General features: G+C 39.4%; 1 protein-coding gene across 1 annotated transcript; it reads left to right on the top strand.

Annotated features, from left to right (window-relative positions):
- Positions 1-912: 912 nt before the first annotated feature.
- chia.1 (chitinase, acidic.1) lies at positions 913-11,195 on the top strand. Its single transcript, XM_039796618.1, has 12 exons — positions 913-976; positions 1,389-1,442; positions 3,416-3,445; positions 3,578-3,782; positions 7,133-7,189; positions 7,288-7,453; positions 8,459-8,583; positions 8,701-8,824; positions 9,551-9,733; positions 10,193-10,309; positions 10,524-10,650; positions 10,874-11,195. Exons 2-12 carry the CDS (start codon positions 1,424-1,426, stop codon positions 11,080-11,082), a joined length of 1,362 nt encoding a protein of 453 aa, XP_039652552.1. The 5' UTR covers positions 913-976; positions 1,389-1,423; the 3' UTR covers positions 11,083-11,195.
- Positions 11,196-12,591: the final 1,396 nt, after the last annotated feature.

Here is a 12,591-nt window from a genome sequence, read left to right as displayed (position 1 = left end):
AATTTAATAAAAATTTATTATAAATACTTGAATTTACCCGGATTATTTTAATTTAAGCTATTTTGTTAATTAATTATTTTAATTTATTTTATTGATTGGATGAACTATAATTTGCCTAAAGATGATTATTTTGTATTTTTGTCTGTCTGAATGCTTGTGTTAAAAAATAAATCAGACGTCAAAAGCCTTCTCTGAATGGCTTTGGTTCTCAGCCCACAGACAAATATGTCCCTAAGAGCTTCATCCAAATATTCAGAAAACTCACAGTACGTAGAAAGTTGTTTAAGTGCAACGATGTATTCAGCCACAGTTTCTCTGTCTTGCTGGTGTCTCCGTTGAAATCGGGAATTGCTCACGATCACCATTGGCTTTGGTTTGTAGTGGTCAGTCAGTGCTTTACTGTGTTTCTACACTAGATGTCTATCTGATAGTGTTAAAGCTAAATTTATGGAAGTAATTCCAACAGCATTTAATTCAATGCCATGCCTTAATATAACAGAGGATTCCTATGTTAACTTTAGTCCCTCCCAAATTGTTTTGGCAGGGCTAGCAGTTTCCCCCTGCTTCCAGTTTGTGTACTAAACTAGGCTGAATACATCTGTTTTTGTACTAGATACATTGATGAATTATAAGACAATGGGCCCCTGGGGGTCGTTTTCAGTTTCTTCTATTTCATTATTACTAATCATTATTTCCTATTACTAAGTTTTACAGATGCAAACTGATGATACTTATCACTACAGTAGCTGTGATGTAAAAAGTGAACTGATAGTACATTTCCCAGCAAGTGTAATTCTTACATTGCTTTGCCTATCACCTGGAAGTGGGGTCATTATGCACGTCAGGCAGACTACCACCACCCTGAGCCCTTATCAGCTGCACTTTGCTTCCAGCTATTAGTCATTAATGAGAAAAATATAAATCTGACCCAACTCCACCGAGCTCTGGACTCTGCTTCTGTTGCTCTTGAAGAAAGGTAATGAGATCATCAACATGTTTGGATTTGTGTTGTATACAGCTATCATTTAGCTGCAAGGTGCTTCATGTGCAAACATAAAATTTTCTATTTTAAAGAGGGGAAGAATAGTTAAAATATTTTGCATTATTAAATACCTTTAAGAATTATTTTTGAATATTCAATAAATTGTTTAGCATATAAAGAATAGTGCCAAATTTCCATCAAAATACATTTGACTAAATTGATGTATTTTCTTATTCTGTCTGAGAAAAACCCCTGAAACCATGTAATTCATACTCATATGAAATGTAGGGGAAAAAAACAGGCAAATTTGCTACGAGTTAACGTACTAATTGTTTCAGCAGCATGATATCTGCTTTGGTTTTTCATGTGTTTTATTATTATGTTGTGAATGTTTTATGATCATCAGGTTCACTACTGCAGCAGATCATTGTTTGGATCACAATGGCGAGACTCCTCACAGGTAAATTCCATTCAAATTCAAATTTTTTTTAAATTCAATATACCAGTTATATACAGTACACACAAAGACAGGATGCCAATAACGTCTTATATCATTAGTCAATCATTCACTCAGACATTGACTAGCTGACCCGAGGCATAAGTGAATTGAGCAGTTAAAATTAAGCATGAAATCACTATTTTAACAATTTTGAACATTTAGCACAATTGTACTCATTTCTGAAGAAAATATATGAACTTATGCCTACCATACACTAGAAGGTTTTGAGAAGACCAAAGGTTGACACCATCTCACATCTAAAGACAATCTGTCATAATGTCACTGAGTTTTTAGTCTCAGACTAGAAGATTTTACAACCACGACTTCAAACTTACAATAATATCAAACACGTTTGATTTTGTCTGAACATCAAGATGGGAAAAAGACTTAAAACAGCTGGAGCTGAGTTTTATGACCACCGTAAACCAAATTCTAGCAAGACTGTCATGATTTAATTCCCAGATTGGAAATTTGTCTGCGACAGTGCATCGCCTGAAAAGTCGTAGTAGTATTTTATTTTTGAACCATTATGAATATTAGTTATCTCATTTCACAAACTTCAAATGTGTCCGTGCCACTGTGTTATAAAATGCAATAATATGACATAACTCTAGTATCTAATATCCTGCATGAAAATCTTGCAACAAACAAGGTGTTTTGCCTTGCAAGATGAGTATATTTCACGGCGTGGGGGGACTCTAGCCAAGCTAGCCATTGTTAGCAATATCAGTTGATAACAACGAATCATGTGGTATTTTGTGCGTACTGTGTGTACGACTAATTTAATTGTAAGACACAAATAATACAGAAGTGCTAAAACAGAATATTCATACAGCTTTCATTACTTTTGATAAAGCAGCCAAGCTGGATTGTGAGGTCCAGGGTTGCAAACTTGCGTTTGCATCGTCGTAGGATGACGATGGCGAAGGCATACGGTGTACTCTAAAAAACACACCCACCGGAAGAAAAAACAATCTGTGCCACAATATGCAATTTAGGGCTAAAATGTTAACAAAGTGCTTGTAGCTAGCTAAAACATTAGATTTAGGCATGTCAAAGGATTATTTTAGCAGCCTTTGTCTGCCAGAGGACAAGTTAGCTGTTAGCCAAGTATTAGCAAGCTATGGCACTTGCAAACATGCTTAGATTTCTGATGTATCCACATACCACTATAAACAAGTTGCATACTGTCAAAATGCTTTAGCTTAACTTACAGATATATCCTGTAGGTAGCCTAAAATTGACATTTGGATATTTGACTATTGACTAAGGCTTGCTGCACATGTAACGTTGGGCATTATGTTAGCTGTGTCTTCCCATTTTCCCTGCTGATTGCTCACGTCTCCCACTTTTTTCTTCATAAAAGCTCAGTTTTTCGGTTTGGCAGCTTATGAAAACTTAGTTTTGGGTTCTTTACCATGTTGTTAGTGCATCCACCACACAGCAGCTTTTAGGCATTTTTCTGTTGTTTGCTAGCAGACAGAATTGATGAGGAGGACCCTTTACTCAATACAAAGTGAATGGAGAGGGGAGAGTTTTCCCTCCGGTGGGGGTGGGACTTTAATGTGCTCTGTCTATGACTAGTACTCGTTGCCTCTGTTGCTTGGATTAGTTAGGTATAAGCATGAGGAGTGAGATTGGTTATGGTAAGAATACCAGGATAACCAATCAGAGGCAGAGTAGGGCAGGTCATATAGGCCATCCTAGGAAAAGAAATATCGCGTCAGGGTTGGTAAGGTTCTTCCGACTTTTTGAGTAGCAAATCCGACTTTAGGGTAACATACCACAATACCAAATTGGAAAAATCCTACCATAAACTCTTAATTTAAGACTTTTTTTCTTTCTTGGACATTTAGATTTACTGTACACATCACATGTCTACAATGCCAAAGCCTCAAATTTTCTCTGTTCCTGTTTTCTCTGTTTTCTTTTAGCTCTGGGCGTTCTCTTCGTTTTGCACATCGGTAAGCATTAGTTTTTTTACAATAAAGCATTAAGCATTAGTTCAGGCATTGACTGTTTTTCACACTAAGATAACATTTTCAGAACAAACACATTTAAAGGCTCATTGCTGCTGTCCTACTGTCGTCCCTCAGCCTCATCCAATAAACTGGTGTGCCACATGACCAACTGGGCCCAGTACAGGTCCAGCAGTGCCAAATTCACCGCAGACAACATCGACCCCTTCCTGTGCACACACGTCATCTACGCTCTGGCCACCATCAACAGCTTCAACCAGATCAGCCCCATCGAGTGGAACGATGAGGAGCAATTCAGCAAGCTCAGCAACCTCAAGAATGTGTGAGTTAATATGTCTTAAATATCCATTTTCAAGTTAAAACAAGACCAACATTCAATGTCTCCTCAAAGGGGTACTCTTTTTTTGGGTGAAATGGAGTATAAGACATTTTAATGTGCACTCTATATAGAAAGGTGTTGAGTTGTCAAGTACAATTTGGCATACCTTTATCTTCTATTTTTAAAAGCATGAAAGGATTTTCCATTTGATTATATATAAATAAGGATATATAAGCATTTACATAACAAAAGTATATCAAAGAAAAACTTAATGTGACCCTTTTGCTTAATCGTTTCCTCTTCTTCAGAACTGGGAGCCCAAAGTCCTGTCATTTAGACCATCATGAGACCAAGCCTAACATTAACATTACATTATTTTGGTTGTACATTTTCTGTAAAGTAGAGTAAATTTTATCTATGCAGTTGACAGACATTTGCAAAAGATCTGCATCTAGGATTGTATGGACCAACCATGACCATATCAGTTATGTCTTATAATGAATAAAGGGCCAATAAAACACAGTAAAAGTCAATATATTGATCATGACACACCTCAGTAAATACTTTTTTTAATTACTTTATAAGCTGAAGTGCATGAAACTTGGCACAACATAAAATGTATTTGACTTTGGAACCTTCACGGCCCTATCTTGCACTCAGCGCAATTGCCTTTGTACACCGACGCATGTATCATTCCTATTTTGCACCCCACGCACAGCGGACTTTTCCCTCCACAGACGCACGTCGGTAAATTACGCGCATACACTTCTCTCATCTACATCAGTTCACATTTTTGAAAACCATACATAATTACAAAGAAAAATATTACTGAAAATGCGCTTCATGTGTTTGGATAGATCAGGAGGCATTTTACAGTACAATCCTCAAAAAGTCGCAGCATTCTTTGTGGCTTGTTGTGTTTTACACATTTCCATGAATCATGGATGTGTTGATGACATAAATGAGGAAATATTAGAGGACTTAAGGAGACGTGATGTTGAACTACGGTGGGATTGGACACTCCGGCGGGATCTGGTCCGGGAGTGGCAATGCGCGATGCGCTCCTGATGGAGCGGGTGGACGGAGATGGAGTGGGGGGAGGAGAAGGGGCAGGTGGTGCGTTTGGAGGCCCACGCTGCATGGCTGCAGCAATCCTCTCCAGACTTGAGGAGACGCGCCCGAGAGGCCGCAGCAACATCGCCACCCGGACAAGACGGGCATTTATTACTTTGCCGCATCCCGGACAGCTCCGGCGTGCGCCAGGCAAATCCGCCATCATAATAGCAATCCGCCACAGAACAATACGCCTGCTCTTAAAGGGAATGTGAGATGACGCTCTGATTGGTTATTTTCACGCCCAAACCACACCTAGCTACTTCAGACCAACCCATTTAAGATTTGCTTCGGGCGCAAGAGTCATTTATCCCGCCGGTATAATAGCAACAGCGCCCGAGATCCGCCCACAAAGCTACTTGCGTTTTGCGTTTCACACTTGTGTTTCAGATCGTTAAAATGGGCCCTCAGGACTAACACTAGCACAGTTTGCGCTGCGTCTGTTTTTGCGAGTTCGGTAATAGCGCACGCTATGCTTCCACATTTTGCGTAGTATTTATCAACCCTGACACCCATCAGGCAATCAGCGTCTTTCTCCGCCCACTAGACCGTAAATTGCGCTGTAGCAAAGCGGTACTTGTGCTATGATATGGCTGAGTGCAGACTGCGATATTCCCACTGCTGATGCTATGACTGTTTGAAATGATCCTGATGCCAATATTTGTAATGTAGCGAGGAGTTTAACAACTGCTGGAATGGGATGTGAACGCTGAGTGGGAGATTCAATTTCATCTTTGATTTCTTCCAGTAACTCTAATATTGCATGGCTGCTTGATCTGTAACGCTAAATGATGTTGTGTTCACTGTGATTCTTGTGTTAAAAATATTTTCAGCCTCGCCTATGTCTTCGTCTTGCTCAAATTACTGTTGCCATTTCACCAGCGGCATAAAGGTCTACGAGGAAACTCGACTGCGGCTGGTTTAGACCTGCTTTTAAGAGGCGGAGAATTTCCCCCGCAGAATAGAGGCGCGCTCTTACTGACAGTCTTTGTAAATACCACGGAATATATAATTAGGTGCACTTTGCGCTTATCCTCCCACCTTTTTGGGTGGAACTCCCACTTTCCCCACGACCCTCCCACGAACGCATATTGAAAGCGCAACTTGTCTCTTCTCGCTCATGTGGCAGACAATCTGCGATTTTACCCAAGTGCGCCCTGTTTGTAAATAGCCCGCATCGGTTACGTCCGTCTTTGCGACCAATTAGCGCCTGGAAACAGGCGCAAACGGCTTGATAAATCTAGCCCTGAGTGCTCTAACAGGCTAACAAGTATATCAGATTTAAACCTGCAGCAGGGTCATTTTTAACCTTGTATAGTGTGACAGGCAGCCAGCAGAGACACTTTCCAACTGCAAAATACAGTTAGATCTTTAAGTGTGAGTTTTAACACAGACTGCAGCATTCTTGATCAGATCAGTTATAACAAAGGTAAATACTTGTAGATGTATACTGTATAATGATGGATGAACTGAATAAACAGTAAACCAATAGGTAGTATGGTAAGAAGGGATGTAACTGTGACATGTACAAAATCAACTGTGAACCAATACCCAAAATAAAGTTACTTTATTGTCACATACACATACATGTAGCGAAATTCATTCTCTGCATTTAACCCATCCCTCTAGGGAGCAGTGGGCAGCCAATCACAGCGCCCGGGGAAATGTACAGTACTAGAAAATTCAGCTCTAGGTTTTACAGTTGTTGTAATTATGATGTGAACAATAGAGCAGAACCGATAAATAGTTAGGCAAATGAATGAACATATGTTATGTACAGAATAAACAAGCAGGTATGTAATATATCGTGGCTGTCAGGTGAAACCCTTGTATGTCCAAAACCATTGTTCTTTTAGGAAATTAATTAATTAATTAATTTTCTATTGAGCTATTTACCTCAGATAAACTCATACAAAATTGCCTGGTCCCTGCTTAACTATTTGTAAAACTCACAGGCAGATGTAAAGGGGTAACCAATAGCATTGATTTCCAAAGAAAATAAATCACGATCAGAGTAAAATACCATGTGGAGGTAAGGTTTGTCAGAATCACGTTTGCAACAGAGAAGAATCTGAACTAAATCCTATAACTATTAACTGTAAAAAATCTGACAATAACCATTTTAGCGAGTTAAGTAATGAAGTGGTGAGTTATGTCATCAATATAACTTTGACCAGAAACGTGTTTAATGATGTGATGGTTACATTTAACATTGTGTTTGTCTCTCTCTCTGCTATTAGTAATCCTGCACTGAAGACTCTGCTGTCTGTCGGAGGCACAGTTAATGGAATAAGCCCGTAAGTTTAAATATTACACACATTTCCTCAAACACTTTCTTTGCTACTGTATCACCAGAATCGAGGTTGCAGGATTTTTCTTTTATACATCCCACCAGATTCATCTCCATGGTAGCCAGGCCTGAGGGTCGTGCTGCCTTCATCAGGTCGGCCATCAGCTACCTGCGCACCCATAACTTTGACGGGCTGAACTTGGCCTGGGAATATCCTGGACACAACGGCAGCCCAGCGCAGGACAAGGAGAGGTTCACTCTGCTGGTCACGGTTAGCATGGACTTTAAATTAGTGATTCCCAGTGTTTCAATAGGTGTGGTGCATTAGTGTTGGAACTTTATGTGATTATAGTATTTATACAATTGTTTTGATGGCAAATAAGGCAATCCTGTTGAGAAATTGTGCATTCCATGCAGCTTTCAAACTATTCACCTCAGTGTGTTAGTGCCGGATTCATGGGAGCATGCATTGCTGTATGCCACACAATAGCTTTAAAGACTGACACCACATCTCAAAACCTCCAGCTCACTGAGTCTACAGCATTCATTTTAATTAAAAAAATCTACTCAGTTTGTCTTTTTTCGTCATATCTAGACGTGCTTGGTTTAGACTCTTGGCGTATCCTTTTGAGTCGGGACGTACGTTTAAAGGCAGTGACACACCAACCCGATAATCTGCCGTCAGACAGTCTGGCGAGGTCAGTGACTCGAGTCTGTTCGGTGTGTTCCGTGCCGTCGTCTGTCCGAGGAGCTGTTGGCCCTCATTTTGGCCGACCTGACTTGTTGCGTCAGAGGGGGGGAAGTCGGACTCCATGACCAATCTGATTGGTGGAGTGCTAACCCAGAAATGATGAGCGGGATGAACGTAACTAAGCCTCTCAAAATCTGACGAAAATCTTTTAAACTGACCTTTGTCGATCTGAAATGAAGACAGATTCAGCAACTGCATGGCATATTTCTCGCTTAAAAAAATTTCAGAAAGACTATCAGAACTTTCTTGGTAAAATATGAGATCGTATTCTGAACAAGCCGCCATTATGCCCGGTTGAAAAATCCGAGTGTCAGTATTTGACAAGTTGGGAGTGACAACGGGTTGCTTCTGTACAAAATTTCTTGTCCGTTTTTATGACATTTTAGTGCGGACACAGAAGCCTGACCAACCGACCAACTGCAAATGCATCACGTCTTCTTCACATCCTGTGTTGCTGTAGTAGGAGCTAGACAGAAACAATCCGAAGCGGAGAATCTGAGTTGTTTTTGTTGGCTCTGCCTACAGGAGCTATCCAAGGCCTTTGAGGACGATGCCAAGGACAACAGGAAGACTCAGCTGCTGCTGTCAGCCAACGTTGCTGCTTTCCGTCCCAACATCGACAGAGCATACGAGGTCAAAAAGATTGCATCGTAAGTTTCATTTCAATGGACTCAGTGGATGTTTTTTCAATATCAGTAGTGAAACACTTTCTGTATATGGTGAAACTTGTTTGCCAGTCTAAAAAGAAACCCTTTTAATATTAACAGTCACCTGGACTTCATCAATGTAATGACCTATGACTATCATGGACACTGGGAGGACGCCACTGGACACAACAGCCCTCTGTACCCCAGCCCTGTGGACTCCGGATCACACGTTCATCACAATATCGTAAGACGGACAACTGTAAACTATGCATGCTCTTTGACATTCTTCTGTGTGTTAGTTTGACTGTATATTTATTGTTAAAGTGTACAAAATGCAGTTTAGAAGCTATATCTCACTTTTGAGAACATTTAGGGCCTTTTTAGCTGCTTGACCTATAAACCTAAACAATGAGCTGACAGCTGCAGAGTTGGAAATACTGGCAAACCTTTTACATTACTGGGAGACATCTGATCCAATGTTAGCAAGTCATTCCTGCTTGTGGCCATCAAACATCATAGACTGGGACTCATTTGACACCTGTCAGCAGCTATAAACCCATATTTATTTATTTATAATACATATCTTTTAACTTTTAGCTGACTAATTACTCTGTGCTAATACTGCACTAATAATTCACCTGGGTAATACTATATTATATACTATATATATATATATATATATATAATATTATTACTTACACTGTTATATATTGTAGTATGCATACTTTTACTTATTTCTTCTGTCTATTTTTTCCATTTTTCGAGTTGATATACATTGTAGTAGATTGTACATATGTTTACACATTTCTTTGTTCCTATCATTCCTCTGTATATTTCTATAATGGGAGAACAAATCCTGATTTCCCCCCAGCAATAAAAAAAAGTATCATTGGTTCTTATTCTGGACAGTATAACAAATATTTAGCTGATTTTATGCTCTAGTATTTATCTCCTTTGTCCTTTTTCTAAGAACTCTACTGTGTCCTACTGGCTGGCTCTGGAAGCCCCAGCTGAGAAGCTGCTACTGGGTTTCCCCACCTACGGACGAACCTACCGCCTTAGCAGCGCTGCGACCGGCCTGGGAGCACCGTCTAACGGCCCCGCAGATGCCGGACCCTACACTCGCACTGCTGGCTTCTGGGCCTACTATGAGGTACTTACTTTAAAAATTAATTTAATGTTTAATTTACTTCATGCTGAAAGTCAGTATTTCCCCCAATAATGCACTGCATAAGTGTACACTGATATTCAAATGTAAAATCTCACCTATTACTGGTCCACCTAAGCCTTATTTCCACATATCTGTAATCAAAGAAAAACCCTAACATGACTAGGAACTGATACCACACCTGTTTTTTACATTTAAACATATCTAAAGTTTAACTCCACTGAAATAACGTGACCCAACATTAAAACGACATATGGTCTTTTACATTTGGTCAAGAAGAAAATACACCTCTGGACAACTAAACAGCTCCAAAATGCTAAAAGTAAAAATAAGGGTGGACTTTTCCTTTATGTATATTAATTAGTCAAATTGTAAACCTAACTCTAGAGTATCTCCATCCCAGGCCTTGTTTGTGTCTGATCTAACTCTGTGTATGTCTGCTAGATCTGTGACTTTGCCTCCAGTGCAACTGCTGAATGGATCCCTGAACAGCAGGTTCCATATGCCACCTATGGAAGTGCCTGGGTGGGCTATGATGACATGCGCAGCTATTCTTCCAAGGTAAAAAGGAGTTCCATTATTACCTGCAGTTATAATAAAGGCATTAGGTAAATTCCCACTCATGCGCTCTTTGATCAAATGTTCTTGTAAAGTTCCTTACATTATGATCTCAAGTGTTTGTGGAGAATTAATAACAAGGCCTCAGTATTTTTCCAATGATAGGCTTGTAGCTGCTGCTGTTTAATCATCTCTGTTACTGATGGTCGTCCTGTAGGTCCAGTGGATGACTGCCAACAACCTGGGAGGGGCTCATGTGTGGACTCTGGACATGGATGACTTTGGTGGATCCTTCTGCTCATCTGGAGCTTATCCTCTCGTCAACCACCTCAGGATGTCAATGGGTAAATACTGTAGCTCAGCTATTTCACAAAGCCATCTCCGCTCACTGTGATGGCTTTTACTTTTTTATTTAGAAAAAAGAAGTAGCGATCCCAGAAAGCTGAAAACAATTAAAATTGATGTCCTGTATTTGGAAAATTACATAAAAAAATAGGTTTGTGTTTCAGTTTTGTTGCTGTTTATATTCCATTTATAACCTTTACTTCTCCATGTCTGATTGTGCAGGCTTCCCCCCAAAGCCCACCACCACCCCGAGACCCACCACCACCAGGGACCCCATTGCAGATTTCTGCCGTGGCCGCCCTAATGGCCTGTATGAGAACGTAGCCGATGCGACCACCTACTTCCAGTGCTTCCAGGGAAACACATATCTGCACCGCTGCCAGCCCGGCCTCATCTACTGGGACTCCTGCAAGTGCTGCAACTGGCCCTGAGCCACATACTGGACTGTGTGCTGGCTTACAACAGGAACCAAATGTAAACCAATGAGAAAATTTAAAGCTTACTGCTTTCTTCAACAAAATAAAGAAAGACCTTTATTACATGATCTGATGAATGATTTGCCTGATTTACATTAGAACTATCTTTCTTGTGTTTTATAAGAACAGTCAACATTTTGTCTTTATTTCATAAATATTTTGACATTGTAATTGCATGATTAAATGAATGTTATACTCTGCTTCCCAACATTAATTTTTAATTCAATTACTCCAGTTTCAAGTGAAGGTTACAAATCCATTATCTGTGTCCACTCCAAAATTACATACTCAACTGTATTATATTCTTCTATTTGTCTCTCCATAGACTTTCTAACAATGGGTCAGCTATGAATAAAGTGAGTGTGCTGGGATGAAAACCCTTTTTTTTTTATTTCACCTTTTTTTTCTGGCAAGTCATTAAGAACAGATTCTTATTTACAATGGCGGCCTGACAAGTGACACAGCAACTTAGGATAAGGGAAGGAGGGCTATAGAAATATAATACTTTAGACATACATAAAGTTTAAAATGACATAAAATACAATTCAAAATGTAACACAGCAGACAACACGTATAGCGAGAGGACAGGTTCATGGGTGAAAAATTAAAAGGATACATCTTTTGGTCATCGATCACTGTCATGTGACCCAGATATTGTAATAACGCAAATACACGGCCTATGAAGTAAACAACGCCTCAATATTATCATAAAACATTTTTTCTGTTTGCTATGAATGTGTATAGGGTCAAGTGCCAACAACTAACAATTCAATAGTAATTAAAAAAACATATAGTCCAACCAATACTCACTTATATAATTACAATTTGGCATATCTAAACAAAATCAGCAATTACCAGTCACAAGCCATAAGATTTTACCTAAAGTTAGCAATTAATTGCCCTTAAACAAAAAAACTGCGACCATGTAAAAAAAAGAAGAAGACAATTATGTAATAATTGTTACAGGCCTAGTATGACCATTACTGAGCAACAAACTGCAGGTTTGGGGTAAGATGGGGTAATGGACTATATACGCCATTGGACCATACTTTGAGATTTGGGATTTGAGATGACTGAGTAAGGATATGTTTATGTGGATTGATGCTGTTGTTACACAGACTGATGTTGTTATAAAGTCCAGTAAACCTTATTTTTACGATGCGGTTTATACAGTAAATGCAACTGAACTGAAAAGTGTCCATCTCACAGACGAGGCAGGTGTAGAAGATGATGAATTTGATCCCCTGTCACAGTGTTACTGTCATGAACAGTGAAGAACACACACTACTGTCATTCAAAAACTTTACTGATCATTCCAAAATATTGTAATTAAAATATTATACAGCTATAGGTCATGTCATAATTTCCAAACTCAGCATGTATCCTTTTATTCAAATAATATCAACGTACAGCAGACCATATGCCAAAACCAAAGGCAAATGCTACACAACACATCTCTATAGC

This window comes from Perca fluviatilis, chromosome 4, assembly GCF_010015445.1.
Source record: "Perca fluviatilis chromosome 4, GENO_Pfluv_1.0, whole genome shotgun sequence".
In the NCBI taxonomy this organism is placed as follows: domain Eukaryota; kingdom Metazoa; phylum Chordata; class Actinopteri; order Perciformes; family Percidae; genus Perca; species Perca fluviatilis.
This window is presented reverse-complemented; position numbering and strand designations above follow the sequence as displayed.